At 45.5% G+C, this 19,169-nt stretch overlaps 1 protein-coding gene across 1 annotated transcript in view; it reads left to right on the forward strand.

Annotated features, from left to right (window-relative positions):
• LOC147617589 (uncharacterized) overlaps positions 1 to 15,420 on the forward strand; it is a 48,963-nt gene extending 33,543 nt beyond the window's left edge. Inside the window, exons 3-5 of the mRNA XM_086775880.1 lie at positions 14,721 to 14,776; positions 14,981 to 15,047; positions 15,129 to 15,420. Coding sequence (XP_086632006.1) covers positions 14,721 to 14,776; positions 14,981 to 15,047; positions 15,129 to 15,209 — 204 coding nt within the window. The 3' untranslated portion in view covers positions 15,210 to 15,420. The remainder of the gene's footprint in view (positions 1 to 14,720; positions 14,777 to 14,980; positions 15,048 to 15,128) is intronic.
• Positions 15,421 to 19,169: the final 3,749 nt, after the last annotated feature.

Here is a 19,169-nt window from a genome sequence, read left to right on the forward strand (position 1 = left end):
AATGTCTCGGACGAGTTTGTCCTCGATCTTAAGTGGCGGTTTCTACCGCACCATTACCTTGAGCAACTCGAAGAGGAGTTCAGGGGAGCGTATCAAAACGCACAACCAGTCCTACAGTTTGCCAATAATTTTTGAACTTATGTTTGCAATTGGGCATATTTGACAAGGACAAGAAAGGGCAATTCCTTTATGGCCTTTGACACGCAAATCCAGTGAAAAGTGCATATGTTTTGGCTAGCCACCTTCGAGGCTGCACTCTTGCTTGCGTAGAATGTTGAAATGAAGTACAATGGCGGAAAGCCCAAGACTTTCCTAGCCTTCCACTCTCAAGGTACCTGCCTCCGGGGAAAAAGGCCAAAACCTGACGGGGTCTTCCTGGGACAGAGCACAGGAGCCGCTGGCTTCAAGAACTCAACCAATGCGCCCAAGCTTACTCCAAACCAAAAAGCTCAAAAAAGCAAGACCGGTGGGAAACTAAGTGTAGAAGAGAGCTCAGTACAAGGAGGGTAGGTGTTTCTTTTGTCACACAAAAGAACACACTTCTAAGGATTGTCCAAAGAAGATTACCACTCCACAAACTACCACCCCAGTCTTTGTCAGCCTTTGGCCTCTGGGAAATCCTGAGGTGAACAATCACTTACACACGGGCACTTTTTACCAGGTGTTGGCTTGGGTTTTTTCCCATGTGAATACCCCCTTGGTGTGTTGGGACACTTATCCCTAGGTGTACAGTACCCTGTACTTTCCACTCATTATCTATTAAGAGTACTTCCAACATACTTCTTCTCTCTCACATTTCTCTGTGTGCGTACTCTGTGTGTGTGCAGGCAAGCTCCCTCACCCAATAGTGGTATCAGAGCTTGGTTAGGATTAGGGTTTCCCCTATTGCCCACCTTCTCTGAGTTTTGGCCTATTGCACTCGTGCGCACGCTCTCCCTTAGCTCACACAACTTGTTGCATGCGCGGAAGCCTTGTTGTATTGATCCACAGCCCTAAGCATACTTAAGAACATTGATGTTAATTATTATATGATTAAGACACAGAAGAGAGAGATTAGTGTTCAGCTTTTCTTGTATTACTATGGTACAAAAAGGTGTCTTAATGCTTGTACATGATGTAGGCCCCATAGGCGTGACTTGGCCACTTCTACATGCTTCTAGCTGAAACTATATGATGAAATGCTCTACTAATGACTTGACTTTGCTGAAAATGACTACATGCTTAAATATTTTGATGGGACTGCAGTCGGCCAGTAGACCATCCTGTCGGCCAGCTTTGGTGGACAAAAAACTGTTCTTTTCTTCACTTAAATGCTGCGCTTCAATGTTGTCCACACCTACTGTTTGGCCATAATGATGTTGCTGCTGACCAGCTACTAGCTACTGGGTCCCTTTCTGGCTGCCGACAGCAGGATGAAGCCCCACTGTAGGCTGCCGACAAGGTTCCCAACCCCATGCTGATGATGGTTTCCATATTACGGCTGAACACCAGGATGTCGTCAAGATAAATAATGACAAACTTGTCCAAAAAAGGACGAAAAAGATCATTCATCAGACTCATAAATGTTGCAGGGGCATTGGTTAACCCGAATGGCATGACCAGATACTCGTAATGACCATATTTTGTGCGAAAAGCTGTCTTATATTCATCACCTTCGTGAATGCGAATTTGATGATATCCAGACTTAAGATCAATTTTGGAGAAGACCTTTGCATGGAGCAATTGATCAAACAATTCATCAATGCGTGGAAGAGGATACTTATTCTTGATAGTTAACTTATTAAGGGCATGATAGTCGATGCAAAGACGCATAGACTTATCCTTCTTTTTCACCAAAAGCACCGGATCTCCAAAAGGGCTTTTACTTGGTCGAATATGTCCTTTCTCCAAAAGTTCAGTAAGTTGTCGCTGTATCTCCTGAGATTCCGTAAAAGAAACACGATATGGAGCACGAGTAGGTGGAGCACTGCCAGGAAGAATATCAATAGCATGGTCGACTGGTCGACAAGGTGGGAGAACCACAGGAAGCTCCTGAGGAAAAAGATCCAAGTATGGAGCAAAGAAAGGTTGCCTGAGATACATCACTTTTGTATCTATGTCCTTGGGAGGGTCGTTGGTTGGATAGACCATTAAAAGTGCCGAGGAACAACCACTCTTGCGGACCCACCGTTTCAATTGAAGAGCTGAAAGGGTTGGTGTAGAAGGTTGGTCTCTGATTCCTTCGAGAGCCACAAGCATACCATTTTGAGCAAATTGTATAGAATGGTTCCGGAAACTGATCAAGGGATCATATTGATACAACCATTCTTGACCAAGGATCATATCATAATGTTCCAAATTCACGACTTGGAAATCCAATTTGTCACGATAGTGCTGAATTCGAGAGGAGAGGTGTTTGGCAATGGTGTTACACGAGGATGTGGAACCATCGGCAAACTCTACTTCATAAACAACAGTACTTGGAGAAGTCCGAATCTTCAATCTCTGAGTCAAGGTGATTCCCACAAAATTATGAGAACACCCACTGTCAATGAGCACCTAAATAGGGTGACTGGAAATAGAACCTTGAAGAACCAAAACCTGAGTAGACCGCTGAGGCAACGGTGAAGAGGCAGTTTGTGCTATAGCAGTAGCGGTAATTACTGAAGCATGTGCAATTGCATGGTGATTAACTGCACGCTTTCCTTTGTCAGCAACTAGGGGTTTCTCCGCAGAAATGGGGGGTTCAGCATTAGTATTCTGTCGATGGGTTGGTCTTTTGGGGGGCACTCAAACCAACGATGAGGTCCATTACAAATTGTGCACAATCCTGTCTTTTGTTGATCCCGTCCAGAAGGAACAGTAGAAGGACGACGATTGTGAGATTGGTCACGTCTTTGGTCCCGTCCACGATCCGAACTGCGTGGTTGGAAGGAGTGAGAACGTCAGAACTTAAAAGAGGACGATCCTTCTGATCGGCGAGGGTATTGAGAATTATTCCATTGGGGATTAGGCCGGGAGGTAGAAGAGCCAGATGACTCTCTGCGACTATCTCAGCTCATACGAGATCCATTGGTTTTCTGAAAGTCATTAGCTCGACCGAAGAGGCCGAATTTCGAGAATTAATGTCTGCAACGCGCTCGGCATATCGTATGGCATCGGCAAGATCGACAGGGTTATATTTCTGAACATCGGCACGCAGTGTGGGGTTAAGCCCTTCAACGAAGCCATGAAGTTCGTCCGCTGGGGACAAAGAATCAATCTCCAGTATCAAGTTGGTGAACTGGGAGATATAAGAGGCCAAGGAACCAATTTGGTTCAAATGGCGTAAGCGAGAACGGGATTGGAAATCGGCATTGGCAGGTATGAACTGCTTACGGAGGACCCACTTCTGGAGTTGCTGTTGGAACTGCTGTTGAGTTGCTGCAAAGCTGACTGCCATTCCGGAGGGGCTTGTATTTTAACAGGTTCTGCCATGAGAGGAGATGTTGATGTGGAGGCTTCAGGGTGATGAGGCTCTGGGGGTTTTTGCTGTTGATGACGCCACTGGGCTCTAGTAAGAACCGGCTGGAGAGTGCGGCATCTGGAGATCCCGAGAGGAGAGGCTACGTATTGGTGAAGCGGCTATAGACCATCGAGTATAGTAAGGGCGATCCTCTGGGACTGGGCTCGCACGAGAGTCTGCTACTAGAGAAGAAGGTACAGGGGTAGGGGCAGCTACTGGTGTCAAGGGTGTATACTCCGGTGTAGAAGGGCGCACCGTGAATGAAGATGGATGAATGTCCTCAGAATAAGTGCAATATTCATGAAAGATGATGCTACACTCGGGGAGGATAGCGCCCAGATAAGGATGACGCCTGAGTATAAAACAATAATGATCCAAATCCTGTGCAGAAGTACGAACACGGATCACCTACACGTCGAATTCTCGGAGGTGAGAAGTCGGTGTGGCTATCTGTATGCGGTAATGAGTGGGCTGGAAAAAGGGGGGCACACTCACTGGAACAGGGACTGGGACTGGTGGAGAAACACGGGTAGGAGAGGGCACTATGGACTGAGAGGGTGTATCCTGTAAATAACTGAAGTCATAGGTTTCCTCTGCCATAAGCCGTCGGAGAAGAGGGTACTGTGTGTCCACGTGATCGGAGAGGTGCTTTTGATCTCGTAAAAAGGAGTATTGGCCTTGGAGGAGTGGAGAGCCCGCAAAAGAATAAAATGGCGGGTTGCTAATATGTTAATACTCCACTTTGTGTGAAATGTGTATACTCAAGAAAATGGAAAAATCACACCTGAAGGAGGTTGCCATAATAAATAGTATTGCTAGAGAAGAAGCACCAAGGTAGTAGCCGTCAAGCCATGGAAAACACCAACTACACGTGGCTAGTCCAAACACCAACATAGAGCGCAGGAGCCTAGCAATGAAGAAGGCTGCTTTCGAGGAAGGGAGGCGGCAGCAAGTTGGCGCGTAGAAGACCAAGGCAGGCGCTGTTTCATAGGAACCTGTACGGTAAGTTTATGGTTTTTTTTTTTTTAATGCACTGGTCGGCAAGCCCTTGGGCTCTTTTTTTTTCTTTTTTTAGGTGCTGGTCGGCTGGCCGTTGGGTTCTCCTTTTTTTTTTTCCGTAGCGCTGGTCGCTGCCGGGTTGCTTTGCCGGGTCAAGTTGCCGGGTTGCCTTTCGCTGGTCAGGTTGCCGTTGGGTGCTGGCTGCCGGCTGCTCACGTGGCTGCTGGTTGAGGCCACGTGTATGGAAGGCTTAAGTATAAGCCTTAAATTATAAGGCTAAAACTTAGTTGTTTTTTTCGCCTTTTTTTTGTGTGAAACGTCACGTTAAAAAAAAAAAAAACATGAACAGTTGTCTTGTGAACAAGAAAAGTGGCGCCCCTTGGCTTGGATAGAGATTCAGCCCGAAAAGATGCGCTCAAGACCTCTAGAGGAATACGGGGCAGCATGCCAGCACATGGATGCAACCCTAGTGTGAGTCTCTGCTTCCCACTATTTTTTTTTTGTTTGAGAAAATTGGGGAAAAATGCTTAATCAAGCAAAATTGGCAAAATCGGGTAAAATTAAATGGGGCATTCTCTCTTGCTCTTCCATTCAACACTTGCTACACCCAATTTTAGGGTTTGGGCGGGCTGATTTTAGGGTTAGGGTTTGGACTGATTTTAGGGTTAGGGTTAGGGTTTGGGCATAACACAAGGCAGAAAGAAGTTTGCTCTGATACCACTGTAAAGCTTTTATAGCTTTATTAACATGATTAAGACTTAATTAACAAACATAAGACAAATGCTATAAGAAAGATTGAGTTGTTTGCATTGAGACAGGGGCCTTTCTTAAATAGAGGCCGAAAGGGTACAAGTGAAGAGACACATCCCTGGGAAGGGGTGTGGCTCTTGAGTCAACGGTTATGTCCTTTGGACTTAGGGGTGTCTTTTAATGAATAGACATGTCCTTTGATAGTGACCCATGTGTACGGGTGTGACCCTTCACAGGTGTCCTTTCAGTTAATAAGGGATTAAGAAGTAATTAAGGAGAGATTAAGAGAGTTAGTCACAATCGTGACAGCAGTACTTGCTGGAAACCCTAATATACTCGCAGTACCTGCTGGAAACCCTATTGTAAGCCTTCTATACATGGTATACTTGCTGGAAATCCTATTGTACCTGTTGTAGAGCCTACTGTACCGGTTGCTCTTGGTGAAAATCTTACTGTACCTACTGTGCTTACAGTAGTACGTGTTGTACCACAGGTACTTGCTGTAAACTGGCTCTGCGTTACTTGTTTGAGTACCTGCTATTGGAAATTGTGTACTAGTACTTGTTTGTGCACTTGTACCTGTTCGTGTGCATGTACATGTCTGTGTACTTGCACTAGGGAGGCTTGAGCCACGGTCTCTCCAAGGGTGTGAGCCAGCTCTGGTACAAGAGCGCTTGTTCATTCATGGTCTCAGAACAACAGTTTCGCATTCACTCCCCTCCAGGTATATGAGATTGGTGGCGAGGCTAATTTGACTCTTTCGACGAATCTGTCTTTGACACACTCTTGTTTGGGTAACTTGTCTTCATATTTTTTTTTCCGAGAAAAGATCCTTTCATTAGTTATGTAAAAAGAACGCCCGTAGGGCTACAAAAGAGATCTCTCCTGCTCCTAACATAGAGAAGAGCAGTGAATACATCATGGCAGCCCGGGAGACTCTCCCTAGGTGGTGCAAAATACAAGCATCAGTCTAAAGGACTGAGCGGCTAAATCATACAATGGGGGGGGAAAAGAGCCAAACAGGTGGCCTGTAGTGCCAACGGGGGGATCCCGTGTGTAGGGTGTAAAACGGGCCGCAGCGCCAAGTGGTAGGTATGAAAGGCCTGGCGCCGTAAGATCGCCTCATCCGAGTCTCCCCGGATGCGGTCGTACTGTCCTCGCAGGGTGTGGATCAACTCCTGCCAAATCCCCCGAACAGTCTCTGCTGGTGGCTCCAATCTCCCCTCAAAGGCCGTGAAGCACCGGGCCCTCCAGGTGAACCAGATGGTGAGGCTGCTGAGGAGCTCCCATCATAAATCCCTCTCCTGTGTCCAGCTGGCGGACGAGAAATCCGGTGCCGGAACCAGGCGAGGCTGGCCCCTAATAAATCTGATGGCCTGACTGCCCTGCTCCATCTCATAGCCCATAGCAGGCCCTGACGAAGTCGACCAAGCAGCGGCACCCCACGTAAACATACCCTCTGGAGAGAGGGGGGCCAGAATACGCAGCATCCGCAGCCAAATCTGCTGTGCCTGAGGGCAGTCCCAAAGGCAATGTCTCTGTGTCTCCATAGGGTGGCCGCATCGGACGCAGGCCGCCGGAAGACCGCTGTAAACAAGCCAAGTGCCAACCGCTGAGCCCCTGTGGGCGACCAGCCACTGAAAAGCCGAGATCCTACGGGCCTGTCGACTAGCCCAGAGCCGAGCCCAGAAATCCTCCAGGAACTCGTGTGATAGTCCCTGCAATCGCCAATGCCCCGCTGCCACTGGAGAAACCGTCCTCCTCGCCGTCAAGATATGCCGTCCCAGCCTAACTGTATACTGGAAAAATGTGATCTCTGTGGCCTCAAGGGATGCATAAGGATCATGCCACTCGTACTCTCCGGGGTCCCACTGCAGCCGGGCCAAGGGGCGCGCTGCATATGCCCATATGCGCCAATCCGGGAGCACGTCAGCAGGGTCGGGGTCAATATGCCACTTCCGAGAAGCGGCAGCCACCACCCGAATCCTCTGAAAGGTGCACTCTGAAACCAAAGGCGACTCCACCTCCACTCTCTGGAGTCTGCCCTCATCCTGAATCTCATAATAGAGGCATCTGCCATCCTCAGTGCTAGCTCTGACAGCAATCAGGATCTCCAACTGTGTAAAGGCTCCCATCCACCGTGGGGCCACTGGCTCGAGAGGTGTGAACCACTCCTCTGAAAGTGCCTCCTGAATATCATCCCAACTTGTCTTCATATTTGCATTTGCATTGGATTATTTGGTTGGAAAACCCTTGGAATCTTGTACACAGATTGAAATACTCCAATAATATATTGAGGGGGAGGGGGGGTCGGCCCGTTCGTGGGCCCAGTGGTGGTGTACTATGCCATGCTTGTCTTTCGCAGATTATCTTGTGCAGTGATTTATCTTTTAGTTGTTTTGTGCATTGTGGCTATTACATTTTAAGTGTTGGCGCGCGTATTGTTCACGAGACGGTGCCCAAGGACGTTCACACCTAGGTGGTGTAGTTACAACTAGCAATCTAGTGGTGACTCCATAGACTTTTTTTTCCCTGATTAGCTTTAGGCCCAAGATCCTCACGTAGTTACTGTTTTCACCATGCGTAGGTGCTTTTTATCTGCTCGTAGGTGATGCCGCCGAGGAAGTACCTTATGGGGTTTTGAACCCAAGACCTCTTGGCCCTACCTTCACCTCTTCAGCTACTATCACCTCATTGGCCCTGACTTCATGTTACAAACCCATGGATGGCTTGCAAACCTTCCCTAAGCTAGAGGTTAAGGCTCCAATCCCACAACCATGCCAGTCAGCACTGGCATACCACCAACGCCTGCTTGCTGAGGCCTTTGGCATGACCGTCTGTGATCCGTCGAATCCAATCATGCTCCCGATAGTAATCGTGGCCAATCACAAACCACATAGTGAATAACTCTCTGTGAACAATAATAACCGAAGTCTCACTTATATAGTGGCTACTGCTACTTTAAATAATTGTCCGGTCATATGTTGATGTAGGATATCCAAGTCGATGTCGATGTCTATGTCTAGGCACCATAGGGATGTCCACAAGTATCTCTCACCAAGCTAGTACCAGATCTAATATCCAAATCCAAATCCAAGTCCAGGAATCACTCGCTCATCTCGTGAGTAATCTCCACAACTCCTACAGCCTTGTCAATGAAGAAAACCATGGAAAAGCTCTTTCTGGCAAGAAAACTGATATAAAACCTGTTTTAATGGTTTTCAAGCAATAAAAACCTCCAAAAAGCAGTTTTTAGGGTTTTTGGAGCAGTTTTAGGGTTTCTGAAATTTTCAGTCTGTCAGCTCCACACATGTCTGTACAGTTCCACATGAATAAATTCCATGATTTGGTTCATGATCAAGTAGATGATGATGGAGAAGAAATGGATTGTGACAATCTTCCTTTTGGAGCACGTAATGAATCCGCCCCCTCTTGTGGCATCGATTTACGCACCAAAACATCCCCTGCTTCTACCCAAGATCCTGACTCTACAAGCCCATTATTGTCCAAATGTCGAAGTGCATAACTATCTAATTGAGGTATTTCCTTAGTACTTTGGCCTCAATTCCTTGTGTCACACATAACCTGGGTTTGCATCATAAGAAAACCCTACTTGATGACATAAAAAGTCACCAAATCTCTATTCTGCAATTTGTTCCAAAACATCTTTGAAATCCTCTTTGATAGCATAAGGATCCTTTATCAAAGTGAAATTTATATGGTAACCAATAGAAACCGCATAGCTTAGGGGTCTCCGTGATAATGCATCTGCATCCTTGTTGTCTTTGACATTCATAGGCCACAACAGTCTGCTTGGTTCAAGACTGCTCCAATGCAATCTCAACATGTTCAACCACATAACCAACACCGGTCCTTTTCTAGCATAAAGTCTCAATGCTTCAAAAGGATTTTGTTTCAGCTTTGGTCCACAAAGATTCCACAGCTTTATTTAACATGCAATGGGCTAAGCACCATTGCAAACCATTCGTCGAACTTCCTAGTATGATATCAATGTGATGATCTTCCGATCTCTCTAGCTTGATTGTCTTCCGTTCCCTTGCCTGTCTTGAGGAAACTGCATCTGAGAGAGCAGGCCTAGGAGTAGCTTCCTTGTTTCCTCCATGTGGAATAGAGCGGGTAGCTCTAGATTCTTCTACAATGATGACTCCGTTGTCCCGAAGATGGGCTTTAGCAACTTCAACTCCTTCGGCTTCGGTGGCTCGATCCTTGATAAAATCTTCAAATATTCGAGCCCTTCTTTGGTCCTTTTTCTTCCTGGCTCTCCAAACTAGGAATTCTTCATCTTGGAGAAACTATATGAACTGTTGAAAGCCATAGTACTCTTGTGATGCCATGGCCGTGGTTTCATGAGTAATGGATCGACGACCCTGGTTCCCATCTTGAAGTCCTGTATTGGACTCATAGTCATTAGGCCCTTGGTCTCCCTCTACTCTCGACATGGCTCCGTCACCCCAAGAAAGTTTCTTCAAGAGAAACCCTGCTCTGGAATAGGGATCTTGCATAGTACACCACACTACCACACTGAGTGGGGAACAGGCCCCGCCTCATTTCAGGAATTTATTCAGGAACAACCCATGGGCACGCTGGCTAGGATCAATACAATCAATGAATACAAAATAAACAGATATGCCGATGTAGGATATCCAAATCGATGTCTATGTCTAGGCAGGAGATCTCCGATGCTGAACACACCACGGGGATGATCCACAAGTATCTCTCACCGAGCTAGCATCAGATCTTATATCCAATCCAAATCCAAATCCAAGTCCAAGTCCAAGAATCACTTGCTCATCCCATGAGTAATCTCCACAACTCCTACAGCCTTGTCGATGAAGAAAACCATGGAAAAGCTCTTTCTGGCAAGAAAACTAATATAAAAACTGTTTCAATGGTTTTCAGGCGATAAAAACTTGAACAATCTGCCAAAAAAACCACTCCTCTGGAAGAGTAGACTGCGACGTGCTCCTTCAAATAATGGTTCCAAACCCAAGTGTAAGAACGCTCCCCGAAGTCGTATGTCGTGTTTCCAGCTTGGAGAAGATATGTAAAACCTCAAAACCAACCAAGATCACATCCTGAAGATAATCAATCCTAGGAGAAGCAGGCTGCTCCTCACTGGAACCCTCCGAGTCTATCTGCTCAAACTGTGTAACAAGAGTTGCCAAATGCTGAAAAGAAGCATCCTTTGGAAAGGTCGGCCTTGCAAGATGTAAAGACTCTGGGGTCTATCTGCTCAAACTCCGTACCATGAGTTGCCCAATGCTGTACATAAGCGCACTCCACTGAGGTGGGCATCACTAGATGAAAAGACCTCACATCCCTCTCTAAAAAATGATGTCGTCAAACTGGTACAAGCCCAACCGATTCGGATCCAAATCCAAAAAAATCTGGAAGTACCCTTGTGCCCCAAGCACGGTTAGCAACCACAGATCCAAAGCATCCCACCGGGTCCAAAAGTCCATCCTCCAAAACAACAAACCTTCACACCACATCAAACCTAATGCAGAATTGGCAGGAGGAGGAGCATCCTCAGAAGCATCACAAAGAGAGGTAGAGTTAGACTCCTCACAAATGACGAAGGAAAGCAGGAATATAAATTGCAGTGGTAACAAAGTCCTAAGAGCATCACTGATAGCAAAAGCTCTTCCATAAGTAGAATCAAATCCCAAGAATCAACAACAAACAAGTGATCCATGTGAAAGGATCACACCTCATACGCAAAACACCCTTCGTTCTTTGCAAATACTGCAAAGAACACAGGCTCGGACAAAATAAACTATGCTCAAGATCTCTGAAAAGATCACTACTCTCCTCCAAAATTTGTAAACTCCTGTCATAGAAGAAAGTCTCCACAGATGGGCCCCCTCTGAGTGTAGAGAACCCCTTTGGGAAGCAAAACACAGCCAAAACACTGCTGTCCAGAAAACAGCTCCCGAAACTTGATCCTCAAGTGAAGTAGTTGGAGATGGGCCCCCTCTGAGTGTAGAGAACCCCTTTGGGAAGCAAAACACAGCCAAAACACTGCTGTCCAGCAAAAAACAGCACTCCACCGCCAACAGAAGGCAAGGAACATGAAGAAACCAGGTAACTGTGTAGGCCAGGAACAAAACACAAGTATAGATGCTCCAAAATCAGCAAAACGCTGACTGAAATCAGAAATTCAGTGTCCTCAAGTACCAAACTGTCACCAAAGCCACAATCGACACAAAACCCCCTCGAGATGTGTCCACTCGAGAAGAAAATGCAGCCAACCAGAGGGCTGCGAACCTGAAAAAGGAGAGAGAGAGAGAGAGAGAGAGAGAGAGAGAGAGAGAGAGGACCTCTTGTTGAACTCATGTGAGGTCGTCGGTGGTTGAGAACAACAAAGGAGACCATGGTGTTGGCCTCCTCAATGAGTGGGCTGATCCATGGCAATGCCCGTATGTCCTTGAGGAGGTTGTTCAGGCAATGAGCCATACAAAAGGACACCGTGACATGTCCATACATACCTTGGAGGATAGCTCCCGGTGCCCTATTTGAAGGCTCCCCATCCGCAACAAAGCCCACTACATGCTCGAGACCAATGATCTCCATGGTGGTAGCCCACTCCGCCGCAAGCACATCCGCACTCTTCCCGGTGCCAGATGCATCATGAGATGAGATGAAGTACATCTCTCCGCGGGAATATGCAACCACACCATGAATACTCCTCTTGCGGGTGTTGCTTCATCTATCCACAACGAGGGAGACTCCGTTCCTCTCCCATTGCCGCTTTGTGTTGTAGGCCACTTGCTCTACAATGCGCTTCTCCTTCTCAAGCAATGTAGTGTGCAAGCTCTTGGATAAGGGGGATGTATAGGTTGAGCCATACTCCCCAATCTTCTTAACCATGGCCTTGAAGTATTCCGACCTATTCAAGAAAGCAATTTACTAATGAGAAGGGGACTAGTATGATGAAAACATGAATGATGAATCAGCGATGATTGATCGCACTTACCTAGCTGCTTGAAAGGCAATGTGGTCGTGGAAGAAGCGGGCCACCGCCATATCCACCTCCTCCAACTCGGGGTTTCAATTCTCCCCAACTGTAGACTATCGCCATGGGCCACGCAAGGGTTGAGAGGCCGTGGAGATGGAGGGTGCCGGCGTGATGGATGGAGCAACATTCCGACTCGATGGTGAAGGTGATGGCGTGCATGATGCCAATCGGCCCTATCCACCACATGACTCCATCGTAGAGGCTTGAGTTCCTCTCCCCATCATTGCAGGATCCACGGCCACTCATGGTGTCCTTGCCACTTCGACCGCCTCGTAGACGGCAAGCTTGTCTAGAAGTTCCCGTCTCTTTTTGGGCGTGACATTCGTGCAAAACCGCACCTCATGCCCACTCTCATGCAAGAGGTGGGCTCGCACTTTGTTGGCGCCACCCATTCGCCGGTACGGGCAAAGCTTGCATGCCCATGGCCAAAAACCGCCTCCATGAGTGGATGGGGTGTAGTTAACCTCCTCCCACCATGTCCATCGCGTTGTCCTTTTACGGGAAGCCCGGGCACTTCAGGAGGATGCCATGGTTAAAGATGGCTTGTCACTTGAAAGTTGATAGCTTGAAAGAAAGAAAGAAAGAAAGAAAGCTATATTAACATCCTTTGGAGGCCAAATGGCCTATAGGACAAGAAAAACATCCATATTACATTCCACTTTGGGCATCGGTGCCATGATGGAGAGAGAGAGAGAGAGAGAGAGAGAGAGAGAGAGAGAGGCTTGAGGGAGAGAGACTAGAGACTAGAGTGCTTGTGTGAGAGGCTTGGAAGTTGAAAGAGGCTCGACTCTTGAGGGAGAGAGACTAGAGTACTTGTGTGTGTGTGGCTTGCCGCTTGAAGCTTGACTCTTGAGCAACGAGCAATGAGACTTGTGGCTTGAAGGCTTGAGCCTTGAAGGGGTGTGTGTGTGTGCTTGTTCTTATATAGATAAGACTTGAAGAGGCAAGGCAAGAGGGCCACTATGGCCCTTGTGACTATGGGCCAAAATGGCCCAAAGGCCCCCAAGACGGCGTCCCCAACGGCCATAAAACGTTCAATGACCGTTAGACTGTGCATTGCCGCCTCCCACACTATCCTTGCCCAACGTTGCCCCCATCCCCCCGTCCCTTGTGAGGGACACCTCAGGAGGGGACGTCTAACCGTCCCCGTTCGTGATGCATCTCAAAACGATGTCCCCACGTGCCATCCTTCCGTCCGCAGGCGTCATCCCCCACATTGTCCCTGCCCAGCACCGTCCCCGTCCCCTTGTCCCTTGTGAGGGACGCCTCAAGGGGGATGTCCGTTTGTCCCCGTTCCTGACGCATCCCGAAACGGCGTCCCCATGTGCCATCTGTCCCCGACGTCCCCTGTGACTATAGTGCAACTAGCCAGAATTCCGCGACATCAACAACCGTTATTCGAACTCAACTGCATTTTAGTAAGTATGATGGTAAGAGTGATCATTTATTTGTCAATCAATTTAATGCATATTTTCCATTGGCAAAGCTAACAAATCCTCAAGACAAAGTCCACGTAGCAGCTCCCCACCTCACGGGTGAGGCAATCACTTGGTAGTAGCATTGGTCTAGTATCCATATAGACCACATCACAGGTGTCACAACTTTTCGCTAGGATACCTTTGTCCATGACCTAAAGACCAGATTTCTCCTTTCCAAATATTTGACCAACCTGGCAGATGAGTTCTATGGACTCAAACAAAATGGCTCACTCGTGCTTCAGTTTTTCGGTAAAGTTATAACTTTAGCACAACAGTTAGGGTTATCTAAGCAGGCCAAGTTGGATCAATTCATTCCCCTCATACACCTCATCGTTTTGCTACAGCCACTTTGGTGAAGGTAAAACGCAGCTGTTTCATTCATTCATAGTGCATAAAGAACAGTCCCAAAGCAGTCCTTCTCTCAGCCTCAGTTTGCAGCCTTCCTACATTCCATTGGAAGAGTGTATTGGCATTGAGATCGGTCATCATTGGTGCTTCAACAGCCAGGTATAGTTCAGCCTGACTCTCGGTCTTTCAAAGGTCTTGCATTTGGCTTATCTACAGTCCCAAGTCAGTCATACATTCATTCTCTTCAAAGATAATAAAGCAAATACTCTTAGCAATAGGAGGCGGCCTTTCAATTGGTAATTTGGGACCCAATAAAGTGTACAGATCTATATCTCTCTCACATCTCTTAAATTTTGAAGTGATAAAGTGGATTGCTAAAGACTCGCGAAACTCAAGATAAAGAAGGCGGTGTGAGACTTTGTGTGACAAGATCCTTCATCTACGCATAATTCCGCTGAATGTTACAAGCATTGCATTGCCCATCGAATTCTTGTATTGGCCCAAATTCAATAACCTTTATGTTCCGATCTGTCAAGTTTGTGTTGAGCTGTAAGGTTGATTCATGTTGTAGCTCTTTCTGATCTTGCACCATGAGCATTCCTAGTTCTTGTGCCTTTTGTAGGCAATGGCATCGATTGCAGCAGATGCAGTCGCAGACAGAAATGCACAACGGTTGAGGTAACTTGTTTCCTTTGATTACTACTGACTAGTCAGTCATCCAAATATGACTGAGGGGTGGTTGTAAAACTCCTTTTTTTTTAATCCAGGTTTTCATTATTATTTGGCTGGATTTACTGTTTTACTTTTACGAAGCATCCATGTAGTCTTATAACTTATTTCGGTTTGTAGTAAAAATACCTAGTGTGATTTCTTTTGTATCAGAGACAAGGAGCTGGCGGCTGTCAAGATCAATGCTGCAGATGTGGAAGTGATTGCCAATGAACTGGAGGTACATTTCGGTTCTATAACACATAGATGCAGCTGTGTGCTCTTTTTGTATGCATATATTAGAAACCTCTCTTTTTTACAGCTTGACAAAAAAGTGGCAGAACGGACACTACGAGAGCACAAGGGCGATGCTGTGGCTGCCATACGGTCCTTGCTACATTAGAGATCTGCATATTTGAGTGATGAAATAACAGAGTGGTGCTTTTAGACTATGATTGTTTTGGGTAGAATCACAAAAACTCCCCTTTGCATACACGAGTCTAGAATGACTGACAAATTTTTGGAATTAATCTTGCATCCAGTGAGAGCACAAATGAGAAAAGGTTTTCACACTTCTGAGACTCCAATATCAATGCAATTTGTTGCCTACTCAATTTTAGTGTCTTGATTTTATTGGTTCCACCTTCATTATTGCCCTTCACAAAGAAATTATGCCTTTTTTAAACTTAAGAATGGGCTCTTTTTTGTAAATATCGTGAAGATGAGTGATGCCTTGCCATTCCTTGAGAGTCTCTCTCTCTCTCTCTCTCTCTCACACACACACACACATACCCTTGGGGACGTTAATATATATATATATATATATATAAAACCTATGAGAACCAACCATACAGATGCATGCTATATGTGTTAATATAGCAACCTATGAGAACCAATCATACAGATGCATGCTTTATGCAGTGGTAATTGAACTATGGATGGATGTCGTTCTTGATAAAGGATAGATGCCAATGGTATTGTCTCTTTTGCAAACAAATATTCTTATGTGAGGCAAGCGTGCCCCATTAGTACTTCTTGCCAAGCCATTTTTTTCTCAAAGCCTAAAACACACATTTGAAGGTGCCCATCACTTCCATTGGCTAATTTTTATAAAACGGGAGGCATTTTAGGATTTCTACAATCATGAATTTTATATTTGACCACACATTCGTTTACATTTATTGTGTGTGTGTGTGTGTGTGTGTGTGTGTGTGTGTGAGAGAGAGAGAGAGAGAGAGAGAGAGAGAGACAGACAGAGAGAAAGATGGATCATGTTGATGATGTATTCTCTATTGTCGTTGAATCGTAATGATAACCCTCGAGGGTTTCCTTTTACAAGGGGATTGCTTTGACCTCAAAAAGATAATCTCCTTGTGTACAAAGCTACACTTGGAAATTAGTCTACATAGATGAGATATGTATATCAGGAGTGGCAAATCACATATAGGAAAAGATGTAGTGAGCTGCATTAAGAGGGGTACACATGCCATATATGTATGGGTCCAATTACACAGCATCCCCAAGATGTATGTAGTAGCATACTCAAAATTTATATTTTAGAAGGGGAACACAGTCTCGTTATTATATGTACTACACAAGGACATAGAGGATTTCTCTCACATAAGAGTAATAGGGAGCCTCAATACACAAAATTAGAGAAACAAACCTAGATGCTAGACTTCAATTAAAATGCAATAATTCTTTTGGTGGGATTTGAGGATATATATATAGGTGCAATTACATAGGCAACCTCAAGCTATATATATAACGGTTTGCTACCTTCCCTCAAAGAAATTAGCAAAAACTATGTGCAAGCCCTATGAACATGAAAACCCACAAAAACAACAACAAAAACAATAATTTAATCTAAAAATTAAGCAAAAAGCATTCTTTTCAAAAACAAAAAAGAGAGCTATTCCACACCAAATCTCACACAAATCACCATCAAATCCACATCTTTTTTATGGAAAAAAATTAATCAAGATAATGGGCAAAAGATTATGCATAGATTAGAGGCAAAACGATGGGGAAAAAGCCAAGGGATGGCTCCCCGACATAGTGGCACCAAAAATGTTATGGCTCACCCTAACCCTCCTTGAAACACATCCAAAAAGAGATTACTTGGTGAACCGCAACTGTCGTGAGAATCTTTCAAATGGCAGAGCTTGTAACCCTTGAGGTCTCCAAGCTCTACAACTGCTTGAGAAGCAATTCCATCGCGTCTCTCGTGAGCGTTGTCACACCGCCACGTTGCACTACTACGGGTCCTCATTCCTCCTCTCACCTCACTTCACTCACACACACTCACTAGCATACATTAGGAAGAGAGATTAGTAAGAGGATTAGCAAGAGCAAGACTCAATTGCACAATGGGAGAGTATGTTATATTATGAGAGAAATTCACTTATATACATGGCCATAAGTGTTCACACTCACTTAAACTGTGGCCAACCGGGCACTTTAGGCTCATAAGAGGCCTAATGCTATTACAATGACTACTCATAATATATCCATGGGGCTATGAGTGTCACTAGCTCATCAATTATCAAATGGCTAGAACCTTAATCTCACAAGGAATATATACCACTAAGGTTTTATGTCACTAACACTATCCAACAAATGGATACACACCCACAATAGCAAGCACAACGCTAGAGTCTGGTTCTCCACAAGAGCCCACTATAGAAGTGCCTTTACCACGTGGAACCAAGTTCAAGTTCTTTTCTTCGTTTGGACGAGGAATAAGGGATGCGGGAAGGGTAAAGAGCCAATGCCTCATCACAAAGAGATCTACAAGGACATTCACAGAACGTGTCCTCAACCTCAGTGAGTTTGCAACCTCAAGGCTAGTGTGGCCGAGAAGGACAAGTGCCATTGGAAACCGCATAGCCCAACCCCATAGGGCAAGAAATCTCGCATCCTAAAACATAGGGATGCAGGAAGGGTAAAGAGCCAATGCCTCATCACAAAGAGATCTACAAGGACATTCACAGAACGTGTCCTCAATCTCAGTGAGTTTGCAACCTCAAGGCTAGTGTGGCCAAGAAGGACAAGTGCCATTGGAAACCGCATAGCCCACCCCATAGGGCAAGAAATCTCGCACCCTAAAACATAGGGTCTCATGCAACCATCTCCTTAAGTTCCAACATTAGTGAACATCTAAAAGATATGCTGAGGATAGCATTCCAAATGGGAAGGGGGGTTTCAACCAACCTTACACCTAGAGGCTCATAGTTGGGAAAAATCAAGCCAATTCACATCTCAAGATGATGACCAAATTTGATGGGCCTGGAGATCCCATTTAGTACCTAGAGAAGTTCAATCAAGTTTGTGAGGCCATGGGACAAATTGATGATCCCACCAACATCTGTTCATTTGGACTTTACCTTGAAGGCAAACCAAGTCAATGGTTTAGGTCACTAAACCCACTTGAAAAGGCCATCTAGTGAGGTCTTTCATAGTGGGATTCTTGCCCAATGGGGGCCAAATGGAGCCTTATTGCATATATATATAACCTCAAGCAAGAGGAGGGAGAAACCACGCACGAGACTACATTGCTAGAACCAAGTATCTCCACATGAGTTGCAGCACTCACGAGAGATTGGATGACTTATCGCTCATCGATCGATTTATGATTAGTCTTAAGAGCAAGAGGCTTCATGACTTATCGCTCATCAATTTATGATTAGTCTTTGAGTGCTGCGTCGGCGGCAAGGTAATAAACCTAGTAGACAACTACAAGACTTTCGGATTAAGTTTCCACCACATATTTGTGGTGATGAATTTTTAGAGGAGAGCTATACAAAATGACCCTCGGAAGACCTTACATGAGAGAAGCAAGGTTAGTTTATGATTGGCAAACCAATCACATATATATGCATACAGGTAACCAGTCCTTAAAGATAAACTTGAAAATAGGGAAGACATCCTATGGGTCAAGGCATTTTCAGTCTGACACAACTGTTTGAACTACTTCACTCAACATCTATATACGTTACAACAAGTTGTTGGATAGTGAAGATGAGAACCAAGATTACGAACCTTTCCCAAAGCCTGACGACTCTGAGAATGGGTCCATGTCTTGGCAACCATGGATACTCTTCCAAAAAATCTTAGAATAAGGTTTGCACGACTAGAGTGGACGAATTCACCTTCCTATTCATGCTTAGTGTAGCATCCCTCTTAGGAGCCAACATTGATTTTGGGCTTGGAGTAGATATAGTGATTCATCTGGTACTAAGGACTCCTTTGTAAAGGACAAATTCTGTGTTTTCCATAGCCACTTGGCCAAGAAAAAGGAAGCCACATAGAAAGCCTAAGAAGTATCTTTTTCTATGAAGACGGATCTTCATTGGCTTTGCTA

The sequence above is a fragment of the Cibotium barometz genome, chromosome 36, assembly GCF_041138505.1.
Source record: "Cibotium barometz isolate CiBa-2024 chromosome 36, ASM4113850v1, whole genome shotgun sequence".
In the NCBI taxonomy this organism is placed as follows: Eukaryota; Viridiplantae; Streptophyta; class Polypodiopsida; order Cyatheales; family Cibotiaceae; genus Cibotium; species Cibotium barometz.